This window comes from Barbatula barbatula (genome assembly GCF_947034865.1).
Source record: "Barbatula barbatula genome assembly, chromosome: 25".
In the NCBI taxonomy this organism is placed as follows: Eukaryota; Metazoa; Chordata; class Actinopteri; order Cypriniformes; family Nemacheilidae; genus Barbatula; species Barbatula barbatula.
In genome coordinates, this window is record NC_136788.1 from 13,006,776 (window position 1) to 13,021,284 (window position 14,509).

The following is a 14,509-nucleotide window of genomic DNA, read 5'->3' on the forward strand; positions in this document are numbered from 1 at the left end:
TCTCTCTCTCTCTCCTCTCTCTCTCTCTCTCCTCTCTCTCTCTCTCTCTCTCTCTCTCTCTCTCTCTCTCTTCTGTGTCTCTCTCTATCTCTTGCTCTCTCTCTAAATTTGCTTAGTCACTGCAGTCCAGACTCCCAACATTATGTTCCCCTCCTTCAATGTAAAACTAATATGGTTGTGTACTGACCATCTCTCTCTCTCTTCTCCGCGGTGCAAGTACAGAAGCTGGAGAAAGCAGGCATAATTTGCAACATCACTCCACTTCATGACCAGAAGACCCTGACAGCGTTGGGGAAACAGTGGTACTCTCAGAAGAATCTCTGGGGGCAGCCGCTAGGTACTCACACATACACACTGTCAGTGTGAAAACAATGAAAACCCCCAAGAGTTTCATTAAAATCATTTCATGGAAATAGTACACCAATTTATTTCTAAAAAGAAAATGTCTGTGTAGATCTTTAATATTGGTGCAAAGAATATCGTTTTATTATAGTAAAAGTTACCATATTATTTTGCCATATTGATTATCTTTGGTTTACCACAGTTTTTACTACAAACATTGTGTTTAAATTAAATGGTTACTGTTGTGAATGCATGGTACAACTGAGGTGTTTTCCTGTATGTTACAAGTTATTCAAAATTAGACACGTAAAATTGCTCAAGTCGAGAACCAAAAGAGATGTTTTATTTAAAGAGCGGAGGCTCATCCAAACCTGCCTTAAACGTCTCATTTAAACAACGGCCCCCACATTTCTACGTCAGTTCATGAAAAGCGTTGAAAAACACCGCCAAAAGGCTACGCAAAGAAAGAAGGCCGTGTCTATTCCCGCTGTATTGTTCTTGTTTCATGACGTCATACAGTAATCCTACAAAGTTAGTTTTCTTCTCCAAAAAACTCATTCATGACGCAATGTTTATTTCCTTTATTTTAAATGAGAAAACTTGTGCGTGGAGTAAGGCTGTTATTTTTCTGATGTTTCAACTTTATCAGCAAGGGTTTAGGGAAATATAAACAAATGGTTCAGCATACTGGTAACAAATTGGAAATTCCTAGGAAGAAGATATTTTGGTCGGTTACTGCGTAATACAAGGGGGTGGATACATTATTCAAATAAGTATCATTAAAGTAGAGATAAAATACACGTATCTTTAACTGTATGACATAAAGTTTAATAACAAGTTTTTTTTATAAGGGGAAAGTAAAATACTAAAACATTGTACACGGCAATAAACAAACAACTTTTGAAGCAGTTAGCTCATATCAGTCAAAGCTATACAGGTTCAAATCCAACCTGTAACATTATAATATTAATAAATGTAACAAAAACAAGCTATTCTTTCAATCTCTATAATTATTTTGTTTCTCCACAGATGGCATTCAGGCTTATTTCGGTGGCACCATAGCCTATTACTTCAGCTTCCTGGACTTCTACACTTTGTCATTGTTTCCTCCGGCCGTCTTGGGCCTGTTCATCACCTTCTTCCTCCCCAGCATAAACTTCTCAGTAAAACCACACAGTGAGCGAGGGAAAGGAATATGACGACCAGCCTTCTGTCAGTTCCTACATGGTGCAGGCTGTGTTCAGCATGCTTTGGTCCACAGTATTCATGGAGCTTTGGAAGCGTAGGAGCGCAGCCTTATCTTACCGCTGGGGAACGTTTAATTTAGCCGAACAGTTCCAAGAACCCCGACCGGGTTTCCACGGAGAAATAGGCACCAATCCGGTCACGGGGCGGCTGGAGCCGTTGTTTCCCGATTGGAAGAGGAGGGTCAGGATAGGGTTGGTTTCTGTGCCTGTGGTCGGGGCATTTTTAGGCATGGTGGTCATGGGAATGGCTGGTTCTACTTCTTCGAGCGACTGGTTTCAGGCTGGCATAAATCGTCCGACTCGTACTTCACCGTTGCCTTGTTGTATTTACCCTCCATAGCTCATATTGTCTACACTAATGTGCTGGGAATGTGTATCGTAACGTGGCCCAGAAGCTAACAGAAGCGGGTAAGAAAAGGCAAAACAAATGAAAAGATTTGCAAATACCTGAATTGATTTATATTTTCCCAGAATATTTATTCTAAGTATTTCACTGTGAAATTTAAGCTTGTGTTGAAGGGATAGTTCAGCTACAAAAAATCTCTCATGATGTATTTATCCTCGTGTATTTTAAAACCTGAATGTTACTCTTACTTCTGTGGAACACAAAAGAAGATATTTTGTGGAATGTCTCATTTGTTTGCGTCCATACAATGGAAGTCAATGTTCTGCTAAAACAACGTCATGCAGGTTTTGTTCTTTAAAAATAAGCAGATAAACAAGTATTCAAACGAACGATTTCTCTCATTTCAGAAAATCATAGAGAGGAGTCGTCCTTCGATTATCATCACACAACCAAAGTCCTTGTGGTGAGTTTCGAAGTTCTCCGATGTCTTTGCATGGGCTTCCGTAAAAAAATGTCAGGGGCTTAATCATCTCTCTTTCTCCCTTTCTCATTCAGTTTACATTTTTTAACAATTTTGCCGTACTGCTCCACATCACTTTCTTCAAGGAGGACCTTCCTCTTCTGCGGAAGGTAAGAACTTCATCACCAGATCTCCTCTAGGCCAACAAGTTTACATCCTCGTCACTATCTTCTCGTTGATCTCCATAGAGATTATCCTCTCTGCTGATAGTGACCCAATTGGTGAACCAGTTTACTGAGATCGTGGTTCCTTTCCTTGTGGACCGTTTTATGTCAACTTCAGAAAGGAACCTGAAGGAAGATGATCCAGAAGTGGACCATCTTCAAGCGCAGGGAAGCCTACAGCTTTCCCAGTAAGTATTTATTTATCATTACAGCTAGGTTAAAAATGCAAGATTCACAATTTTTCTTAAAACAACAAATCCTGTTCATCTCTAGGGCCTGTTTGCCGAATACATTGAGCTTCTGGTTCAGTTTGGGTACCTGAGTCTGTTCTCCTGTGTCTTCCCTATGACCGCCCCCCTGTTGCTGCTCAATAACCTCACAGAGATTCGGACAGATGCCTACAAACTTTGCAAACTCTTTAACAAGCCCTTCTCTGCCCCTGTGGCCAACATGGGCGTATGGCAGGTCAGACATTGCGATTTTGGGTTTATTTCCACTGGCTGATTCCATGTATGATATTTAGATTTATTCTAGGCCTATGTAATGAGTGGTATGTAGGACTTTTGAATGGTTTTCATACATTTTTTAACATGCATTTGTCTTTTCCCGCAGGTCGCATTTGAGGTGTTGAGCTTCATATCGGTCATATCTAACTGCTGGCTGTTGCTTCTGTCCCCGCCTGTGAAGGCTCTCACACAGGACGCTGGTCTCAGCAGTGGTCAAGTCCTTGTCTTTGCCATCATCGTGGAGGTTATTTTTATGTATAGTGTTACCTCATTCATGTTTGTGTAAATTGTCTTTGTGAAAGTGAATTGGCATGATGATTTTTTGACTGGTTCCTTCAGCATGCCCTCATTGCAGGGAAGATGATTCTGGCTTTCATCATTCCCGATGAACCGGATTGGGTCCGAATCAAGAGAGAACAAATCGAGTTTCATTCTATGCAGGCGCTCAAGAAGCAGGTACAGTACAAACTCAACTTTTTGACTTGGGTTTAAACAGTTCAAATATATATATATTTTTTATTAACATTTACATGTATATTATAATGTTATGTATCATTTCAATAATTTTATATATATGTGTATATTTCACGTGTATAATTTACAAATGGATGCGTAAAAAATTAAATGTAATTTTAAATCTGTATATAAAGGGAAGAAGAAATGTGCATGTTAAGCTATGCTGGATGATAGTGGCCATGTATAATTTATTCAGAGAGGAGTTGATTTAAGTGTCACCTTATCTTTTTGCTCTGTGATGTTATAAATATTGCTTCCCATGATCAATGACAATTTCTAATTCTTTTCATATACATTGTTTGAAACGTTTTAAATATATATTGCAATATTTTTAGCTGTTGTTGGCCTATTTAGCTTGTAAAGTCACAAATAATTACTTATTTTTACCAGTCAGAAAATGTTGACAGAGCGTTGTGTGACAGGTCTCCAATTGTTTATGGAGGGTGTGTTCACAGCTAACGTTATCTACTGTATCTTTATCACTTAATGCATTTCTGATCGGGTTGCTCATGGCCCTTAAAGATTAAAGGCGCATTCTGTAAAGCAGCAAATTTGTTTAACAAAATGTTTCTTTGCACAGAGGGTTAAGCGCATCCAGGTGGCTGACACACTTAAGGACAAACTCTGAGGCCACAATCTTGTCCAAGAGGAGGAATGAGTGGTGTGTTGCTGCTTATATAAAGCCACTGTATAACGAGCTTGATGATGCACCTTATGGCTTCGTTTACCAAAAAGAGGGTTTATACATTTGACAGGGTATTTAATCCTTGATAATTGTTTTTATCAGCGATGCCTTTTTAAAGACTACTGAAATGCATTATAAATGTCACAGAAGATGATAGCGGGTAGACATGGACACGTCCTATGCTGCAGGTTTGAATAGTTCACCCCAACACAATGCAACCATGTGTCAAATGTGTATGTCATTCTTCCATGGAGCACAAAAGGTGATTTTGGAAAAAAAGCCATGTGGAAGCACACATGAGATTTGAAAACTACAATAAAAGGCAGTGAATAATGACTATATCACCCAAAATTAGATTTAAAGTTTTATTCTTTTCTTTGTGTTTTGAAAAAGTGTAAACATTTTCAAAATCTTTCTTTTGTGTTCATTGGAAGAAAAGCATATGTTCAGAATAACATGAGGGTGAGTTTCATACCAACTTCTTTTAATTGTATATTTGTTTCGAGTTTTGTGTTAATATATTGCAATGATTGTAACATTGTTTTTTATTCTTGGTTGCATTTTACATTTCGTCAAAACTGTTCAACCATTTTTGCTGCCATAAATAACTTACCAAAGGCTTCAGTAAACATGTTATGCAAATGTCTAGTGGTTTTATAGCGCTTGATGGAAGGTTTAATCCCGTCTGCGGCACTGAATAACTCTAGACTGAGAAAACCACATCACACAATGCAATGCATAAACCTCACAGATCCTATAATGCAATAAATGAAAGGTGGTCTCATATGCATGTACCAATGAGTTTTGTTCATTCAAAAAATACGACGACACCTGTGGCAGTTTAATCCGTTTTAATAAATAAATATAAAAATAAATTAATCTCATTGAGACACAGTCTTTTAGTTAAGGGTCAATGGGACTACAGACAAACCAAAATCTGATGCTCATCATGAAATGTTTACAACTGCTTGATATAATGAAGAACCATGTCAAATGAGTAATAAACAAAAGATTTCTGAAAGCATTGTGCATGAATTCCTGTTACTCCATTCCCTTAAATTTGGTCGATATGAGAATGGAGAGCCTTGATCCCAGATCAGCAGCACTGTTTTTTTTTACCTTGTTTTATTCTTGGCCAATATCTCAACCCAATATACGTTTGGTCAAAAAAATCCAAAATTTCAGCTGTAACAGGGAAGATTGTGAACATATTTGCCTTATGTCTCCAAAGCACCTTACAGTACATGTTTTTGTGCTTTTGGTCAAGCTTATATGTGGTCCGAGATATTGCAACAAAATGCACAACATTTGTACTCGACTATGTGACTAAAGGAACGTGCTACAGTCATTCACAAGCTGATGACATGAAATCTATGGATTAAGACGTTATAATACGTGAATACGTGATAGAATAGCTTTGACGTTCTTTGCAGTACCAAATGTACAGTAACCACAGTCACATCTGCTCACATCTATTTGATGTATTTAGACTGTTTCTAGGTTTAAGAAAACGTTAGCTTTAGTCATGCCACAGCAACATGAAGGCTGGATTTTTTCACTGGATTTAAGTTAGGTTCAGCTACACCATAAAGCTCTACGTTACTAGCTCCTCAAATGTATTTACACCAGCACACTTTTTGACACAAAAATGTTCGTGACATTTATAAACAGACGTTGATGACACTGGTTAATCGTAGTGTCATAAAAGTCAATCTATTCGTTGAATAATATCTAAAATGGGGGTTGAAATGTTTTGCGATGTGAGGGTGAAAATATATCAATAGTATAACACGTTCAAAAAGAATATACACACTGTACATGACTGGATATTTTAAAGAGCTTATCCCATTTCAACATATGTCGGGGTAAAAAAGTATGTTTAATGTTAATGAACAAATCTCCCTCCTCGCAACGAAGAAAAGACTGTCCGCCCAAAAAACCTTCGCTATCGCTCGAATGGTTAAAAGCTTTATAATATTTCCCAGAATTAGCAGTTTTAAAACAAACTCCAAAATATAGCTCCAGGAAAACCATTATTCTGCTCGTCTGTAATATTGCATCAGTTTCATACAAACTCTGTCGATAATCTTTTAGAATATCTTGTTTATCTTTAAATATATCACAGATATATTTAGCATCTTTCCCTGGATTCGATCCCAAGCTTTTGAAATGTTGATGCTATGCTAAGCTGTATTAGCATGCTCTGTCACGGTTCACCGTATCAATATTGGCGACTGTTTTGCGTCCTGCCCCGCTGTCAGGGGTAAAGATGCTAGATAACGCTAGCAAGAGGCGGTTGGGTGAGAACAACTACAACAAACGTGCAACTTGAAAATTCAGTGAGTACCAAGAACCTTGCTTCATAGCTCCTGACGGAGCAACAAGCAAACTGTCAATTCCACAACTGACATGTTAACATTCTCAGGTTTGCTTCTGTTAACTCTGTAACGTTAGTTCTGTCTCACTACGAAGGATGATCTTTCACCCCATGAGTGACGCACTTTCACCTCTTAACTCGGTTATACTCTATGTGATGAATATATTACAGTGAAACGTGACAAGGTATTAAATTGAATCCCTATGCTGGCAAGACATACTCTAGTTCTAATAGAAGTCTCTCGGATAGCACAGAATATAGCGAGCAGTGTCGGTAGATACAGGTGGTCATATACACAGAATGGCTGAGGTTAATTGTCATACAGGTTAGCAGCAAGAAATGCTGGGTTAGGAAAGAAAGGTTAGTAGATTGTGTGGCTAAAGCACCTTCGAGGTTACGGTTTGAGGTGAGGACATATTGTCCTTTAGTGTTCACACAACTTGAAGGGACTTTGTTCTCATATTTACATCCTTCTCTATAACACATGACAGCAGTTATACTGTGCAAATGGAAGAAGCTTCTCTTTAGACGTGGGCTGAATGTTAAAGGACAAGGCCTTTTCACAGAGTGGAAACTGCAGGAGACGTTCTCTCAAGTTAACGTTCTTGACTTTGTTTGGGTCAGCCCGGATAGCAGGGTCTGTAGCTGTATCCCTAGTTCCTTGGAGGCCTTTCTGAGGTTTCGGCTGTACCTCCTCTGGTTTCTCAGATTCTCCCGCAGTCTTGCGCATCTCCACCCCATCTGGACCTAGGTCCACACAGTGGTTCCTAGGTAGGGACCTTGGGGAACCGCAAGGGGTTGACACCGCCCCAACTTCAAGTAACTTGGATTTGGCTGGGGTGTTGTTGTTGTTTTCTAACACGTCCCTTGAAGGTTCACAATGTCCCCAGCAGCACTGTACAACATCCAGCCTCGGAGACGGCGGTGGTACATTCGTCTTCAGGTCTGGATTGTGTTTTTTATCACACTCATGGGTAAAAACAGTTTTGTCCTTTGCTCTGCCCGGTTGCTCTGTGTGGTTGATCTCTTCTACAGGCGCATCAGTCTTTGGGATCTTCTCTACCTGATGTTCCAAGGTGATGGTAGGAAAGTAAGCCGCTGAGTCCAGCTTCTGCTTTTCAGCTCCTTCCTCAGATTCCTCCACCTCAGACAGTGTTTCACATTTTCCCACCTTACCTTTTGGCCTTCCGGTTTTCCTCTGGGTCTCTGATTGTAAAACAGTTCTGGAAGGTTTCGAACAGAGATCTGTGGAAGGAAGTAGTGCCAGTCTACCGGGTACCGCCTCGAGCTTGACCTCACTATTCTCCTCATCCTCTTCCTCTTCACAGATCTGCTGTAAGGCCCCAAGGCTCTTGACAGTAGGTTGGTCTGGTGGTAGAGGGCGCAAGCTGAGGCTTAAACATGGAGCAGGGTTACAAAAGTCACTGAAGGAATTGCCCTGACGGTTTGGTCTAGGAGCCAGTAAGTCGCCGGACTCACTCACACCCTTTCGGACATATCCAGAAGAGAGAGAGCTGAGAGACTCTAAAGGGCCCAGAGGGGCTCCTCTCAGGGTATCAGCCTGGGGAACTTGACTCACTAAGTCCAGTGGTTCAGACATGGGTCTCCTGTAGGGGGAGCCAATAACAACACTCAGTTAAAAGTGTAATCCACACCTTTACTTGTAAAGACATTTCAGTAGCATTTGGTCTTTTCAGAAGTGACGAGATGAAAACTTACCGTGGATGTCTCTGTTCAAGAGTGAGACTAGACTGCTCCTGTTTTTCTCTGAGAAGTCGCTCTGCCAGAAGGTAGTACGTGGCTGTGATGTGGTTATATCTGTCAGCCTCCAGTGCTCTAAATCACACACACAAAATATTTATTTGTGAATTGATTATAGAAACTAACGCGATATCCAAGACGACAAAAGAGGCACTCACTCCTGAATAGCGTCACGATCCGCAATGTTGCCACTGGTCATGGCCTGGAGTATGAACTCGTGTTCCTCAGGCAACAAACTGCGGTGAGAGTTGAGTGGGGCGGCCGTGTACCCGACGGGTGAGGGGTCAACCCCCTGCAACCAAGGATGGCCCTCTATCTCGGTGAGAGACGCCCGGTTAGCCGGATCCCTCTGCAGCATACGTGAAATCAAACTGAGAGAAAAATAAAAACAGAAGAGATCTTTTTGTTAATAACAGGGTTGATTTTGTCAGGGTTCAATATATAAATCACTCTCTTTTCATATGTCTTTTTCCAGAACTTGCACCGATATTCATTGCATTGGCACTCAGAAGAGACGAAATGAAAAGGAAGTACTTATCTTCCTGCTAATTGATATTCATGAGCACCTGCAGAGAATTGATGAAGCGAATGGAAGCAATACGGAACGACTGCGAGTCAAGCTTGCGTGTTTGCTTGTTTATTCAGTGTTTGAGTTTTTCATCTCACAGTTGTAAGAAAATATCTTGTTTGTTTCTAAGACAGTAAGACTGAATGGCATGCAAACTTACATTTGCTTAAGTCTTTTGTTTATCAGATTTTTCTTGTGGTTTCGATATGAACGCAAACCTTTCTCTTCATATTCGTCATTTCATTCTTAGCCTTCTCATTTGTGTCTACTTAGAAGAAACATAATTAAATCGATACTTTAAAAAACAGAGACCTCCATGAATTCCTCCCAATTCGGTATGAATGTGGAGGTTTTTTATTCGGCCCATTCTAGAGACTGCATGATTCGGCCAGCAGGAGGAGATGTTTTCCTTTATGTTTCTTTAGGTCTCCGAGTGTTTATGTGCTCGTAGAAATGATCCCGTATGCTTAATTTCCCTTGAACATCAGCAGAATCTCCCCGTGTGTTTAACCTCGAGACCTTCAATAGCTCCAAAGAAGATAAATAAAAAGAGAGTAATCTACAGTAAAATCAAATCTGCCTGAAGACACAAGTGTTCTGCTCCACTGAGATTATTCCTATTAAAAGAGCCTTTTGACTGCGGTGTAGATCATGTGACCCAGTCACTATGCTTGGCTGGATGGCCGAGCCCAGATGTCTAACACACACTCGCACAGATACACACTCGCACAATCGACAGATTGAGAACTCAAGCCTAAAACGAATACTTTAGAGATGTTCTGACTACAAATAGCCTGGTTGAAACCCGCTTAAAAATAACTCCGCTTTGTATACGCCATCTTTAATCACAAAATCTTCAAAGATCAACCTTGTCTTGACCTGTTCAAGTCATCCATCAACGCCCCTGACCCAAGCATGGAAATTCATGCCTGTGTCACGACTTGCTCCTAAATTCAACCTCCAGTAACCTTTGCTCAACTACGCAACGCCTGGTTGGCTCGCTTAACAGTCGCGTAGAGATCTCCGATCTGAGATTGGCTGTTGCGAGCAGGTGCAAACAGAAAGAGTACAGCATGTTCAGATGGGTCTACATGTAGAAATGAAGTTTTGCTTGAGAGTGTTAACAGATCGAGGGAGTGGCGGCTACCCTGATGTTTCTCAGGGATTAAACCATATGGACATTATGTTCTGTTGATACGCAGTTATCGACAACAGTTTACTTAAGTGTGTTGAGTCAGAAGGAAAATGTAAGGTGGGTTTTGTGAGCATGGTGTGTAATGGGTTATCATAGATATGTGTGGAATAGCAACTGTAATATTCATGAGTTACTGAAGTAAATGTAATATAGACGGTCTTATCGGATGCACGCACTGGCCTGAAGTTAACTTCCAATCTGTGTTTGTTTTTAATATAGAATATATTTGTTTTATATCATTTATATTCATATTCACATTTTATTGTGAATCAATTGTATTACATTACATTTAAACTTCTCAACGGTTATTGAGTCTTTAACGGAAGTTTGGTCCACATAACGTTTATGTTGTTGCCGATTAAACCGTCTATAGCTGAGGTGATGGACGTACTCTTTGCATTCTGGAGAGACGTGGTCGGGTACGGCGTAGCAACAGTCCATGATCATGATGAGGGTCTCGCTGTCATTGGCCTCTTGAAATGGTGGGCGTCCACACACCAGCATGTAGAGAATCACACCCAGTGACCAGATATCTGTAATATACAAACCCAAAGATTTATAATCCAAATCACAAATTCACTCATTGAATAGTGCAAAAAAGCATTACATTAGGACATTCTAGTTGCAATTAAAAAAAAGTAAAAAACAAAGGAGGTAAAAGGCAAATAAAAGCACGTCTCTAATCAAACATTAACTTTCAATAAGTCGCTACAGAATCTGACAGACTAAACAGCCATCAAAATGTTTCCATATCACAGTCTGGGTCATCTAGGGATCCCAGGAAGTCCTCTAGAACATCATGATCCAAGAACAAAGTGAACGGTTCATAAATAAAAATAAATTGGCTTGGACGTGTTTGTTTTGGTGGCGTACGTTTCCACAGCGGTTTTCCAAGAAAACATGCTTCCTCTTCTCACAGTTGAGCGTGTGACATTCTCACCCAGATCTGTGAAGTGTTTTCATACGCTGGAGTCTTGATGTGTTCAGTGTAGGGTTGCGCAAAATTCTTAAGTCATTAGTTTGAATTGAATTCAAAAGGGTAAAACCCACATGAACGTGAATTTAAATGTGAACTGGAAAGACAGGACGTGGAGTTTAATGAATGGAAATATAGTTCAACATGTGTTGAATAGTTTAACACACGACACTACAGTATACTAGTAATTGGTTTTAAGCTGGACATGAACAACCAGGGTTCAGTCTTCTGTCCTTACAACCATACATTCATATAGTTACATTTATATTGTTATTAATAATGATTTAGAAGTTGTGCTGTTGTGTATTATTTTGTCAGTTTGACGTCATTTGACGCAATTACAAGTGTCCGAATTCATCAGAAACAAACCTCAGGAATGACAAAGTCACCCATCAGCAATGTGAAAAACAGAGAGAATGCACAAATGCATGGAAGTTGTGACCAAAAATCTGGCGTATTCCATCATATAATCATTTTAAAAGGGATCCTAAAATACATGTGAAAACATAATGACTTTGTTGTTTAAAAATGATTTAAGATCCGCAAATGTTGCAATATTTTTAGTTATTTTGACCAGTTTATCCCATTTCAATGATCTGCAAATGAATGCAAATGAAGAACAATATTTTCTTTGGGACTTTGGGAGAAGTGTTGTCACAAAAATGTACAGTTTACTTAAACATGTACCTATGAAGAGTAAATTCAGAAAAACTAAAATCATTTCGAGGTGGTCTCATAATTTTTTCCACGGCTGTATATTGCACATTTTTTTTTATATTAAAATAAATGCATGAATAAATATATAATAGACAATCCTTTTTAGGTAATATTTAATAAAACGTTTTTCAACTTGTTTTGAACTTTTAGCTCAAGGCTTGGATTACAGCAATGCCCTCAAACTTTGTTTTCTTCTCAGACAGGTCATAGCTGATCTCAGCTCAGTGCTTCTCATCTAAATGACAGGTTCAGCTGTGACAAGTACTGTTGTCTCAGTGTGTGTGCGCAAGTATGAACAATGTGTGAAAGAGCAACTACTGTAAAGCAGAAGAAAAGCGTGATAGACAGTATTTTGAGAGACACCATTGTCTTAAGTCTTTAACTGTGCTAACAATAACTCTCTTCTCTTCTAACTGTACATAAAAAATACTGAGATATTCTCTATCCACCAAACCTCATTTGATTTACAAATAAAGTATTTTGAGGATTAGGTTGCATGATGAAAATATATGCAGATGATATCAGTTACATAAAACAAATGTATATTAAGCTTGTCCCGTGCCTAAGAGATCAAATCATTCTCTCTGAGGCTCAATACGCTGATCTGGGGTCAGTGTGACACAGTGGTGGATGGCCTCTTTGTATGAGCCGCTTACACCAAACAGGAAAGCTAGAAGCTTATGTGTATGTGGAACAGAATGTATTGAGGACTTGATTATTTATAATTCTGTAAACTATATAGCTCAATGTCATCAGGATCCAGGTTGTCCACGTTGCTGATCTGAGATGTTCTGAGACCCATAAGCTGGGAATACGGACTCAGTGAAATCTTAAATGTACACACACGTTTCACTATAAGGACATATCCTATCAAAATATTTAAAGAACTATAAAGTTATATAACACCCAACCCAACTCCCAATTTCAACACATATTGCAAGTGTGTGTTTGCATAATGCTGTTTGTGAATACAGTGCCGGTTTTAATGTGTGTGTGTATGCATGCTTGGGTGTGCGTGTTTGTGTGTGAGAGAAAGCTGGACTCTTGTGAGTGGATTAGAGTCACAAGACGATTACCGGCAATGAATTAAACCTCCTGCAAAGCTAATGAATATTTAGCCAGTCCTCCAAACACATGCAAACACACGCACCCACGCACCCACGCACCCACGCACCCACGCACACACGCACACACGCACACACGCACACACGCACACACGCACACACGCACACACGCACACACACACACACACACACACAACCAGGTCTCAGCTTTACTGCAACAGAAACGCTCTGAATGGAAACACATCCTTTCTCTCTCTCTCGCCTACTGAGGTTAATGGTATCAACTCGACCTAGAATTCCTAGACAGGGCGGCTGCATAGACAAGGTTACAGATGCCAGTTACCGCCTAGCAAACTTTGGAAATTGATGAAACTACTAGGAACAGGCAGCGTGCCACTGGGTACTGGGTAATAAACAGATGCTCACATTAAAAACAAAACACAGGTAATGTACACAAAGCAAATGTGAAATTTATGTTTTCATGCATAAGAAACACTATCTGGCGTTTTTAAGGTAAGTGTTGCCTACATTTAAATCTGACTGACCTATTATGTTAAATCCCCCAACGTATCACTATTCGGCCCTTATCTGCCCTAGTTCTACCAAGCGGGTTGATTTCGCTCTGAGAGAGGCGACGCGCACCCTCGGGTTTGCGCGCTTCTGGCATCTGTATGCCAAAATCCTGTGTGTCTGCGTGCGTGCCTAGAGCCTCCTTTACACGCTTTGCTGGGTCTCGGAGGAGGCTGACCCACTTTGTGTGTTTCTAATCCTGGCACATGCAACCTCAGTGAGAATTACCGTCCCACTGTCATATGACGCTTGGAGCTGAAAACATCAGGCAAATATAATATGAATAATGGCACGTTAGAGAAATGGCCGACGCACATCTGCGCTCTAGCAAGACCTACTGAACTACTGTGAAACGGGAGAAAGAGGCTTTGGTATTATTTTTCATTTTCTCCTCTGTCGCAATGTTAAGTTTAAGTGTCCTCTAAAGCCGTCTCTCTCTAATGGAGTCTCTCTAACTACTCATTTCTCTCTCTTTGTTATACATTCGGTCTCAGAGCTTATTAGGGGAATTTGGTCTGAACAATAGAAAGGATGATGGATTGGAGGAACGTGACTCTACGAGTCGGTACATTCATTCTCAACGTGGTTTTCCGTAGACACATTGTTACAGCGAATACAGGCGCAAAAACCTTGGAATAATGGAAATATGACTTTTGCAGTGTAGCAGCAAAAACATTTGATATAGTACTACTGTAATGAAAGATGAAAAAATGGGGGTTTGTAATGGTCAATGCTGAAGCTAATAATTCTAGAATTCCCTTTACACACACTGTACACGACCAAAGCTATTTTTACACTTCTGTAGGATACACCCAAATCTCCATCATAATTTACTTTCATGTGACTGTTATTGTGTTGTTTATTTATGACAACAAGCATTCAAAAAGTACCTCTAGAATATCTCTGGGTTTTATTCAAATCCAAACATTAGCGTTAAAACCAAAAGGAGGGGGAG

At 39.9% G+C, this 14,509-nt stretch overlaps 2 protein-coding genes across 3 annotated transcripts in view; one reads left to right on the top strand and one right to left on the bottom strand.

Annotated features, from left to right (window-relative positions):
* Positions 1–5,349, top strand: part of ano10b (anoctamin 10b) — an 8,500-nt gene extending 3,151 nt beyond the window's left edge. Inside the window, 13 exon segments of the mRNA XM_079450338.1 lie at positions 218–337; positions 1,372–1,507; positions 1,509–1,837; positions 1,840–1,950; positions 1,953–1,997; positions 2,343–2,398; positions 2,491–2,565; positions 2,644–2,794; positions 2,797–2,807; positions 2,893–3,084; positions 3,232–3,369; positions 3,465–3,581; positions 4,222–5,349. Of these exon segments, the coding sequence (XP_079306464.1) occupies positions 218–337; positions 1,372–1,507; positions 1,509–1,837; positions 1,840–1,950; positions 1,953–1,997; positions 2,343–2,398; positions 2,491–2,565; positions 2,644–2,794; positions 2,797–2,807; positions 2,893–3,084; positions 3,232–3,369; positions 3,465–3,581; positions 4,222–4,269 (1,529 nt within the window). The 3' untranslated portion in view covers positions 4,270–5,349.
* The window catches only part of snrkb (SNF related kinase b), an 18,062-nt gene continuing 8,715 nt past the window's right edge, over positions 5,163–14,509 (bottom strand). For both annotated transcript variants that reach the window (XM_079450335.1, XM_079450336.1), the window contains exons 3-6: positions 10,619–10,760; positions 8,623–8,835; positions 8,423–8,539; positions 5,163–8,310 (exon numbers count right to left, since the gene is read on the bottom strand). In XM_079450335.1, the coding sequence (XP_079306461.1) occupies positions 7,179–8,310; positions 8,423–8,539; positions 8,623–8,835; positions 10,619–10,760 (1,604 nt within the window). In that variant the 3' untranslated portion in view covers positions 5,163–7,178. The remainder of the gene's footprint in view (positions 8,311–8,422; positions 8,540–8,622; positions 8,836–10,618; positions 10,761–14,509) is intronic.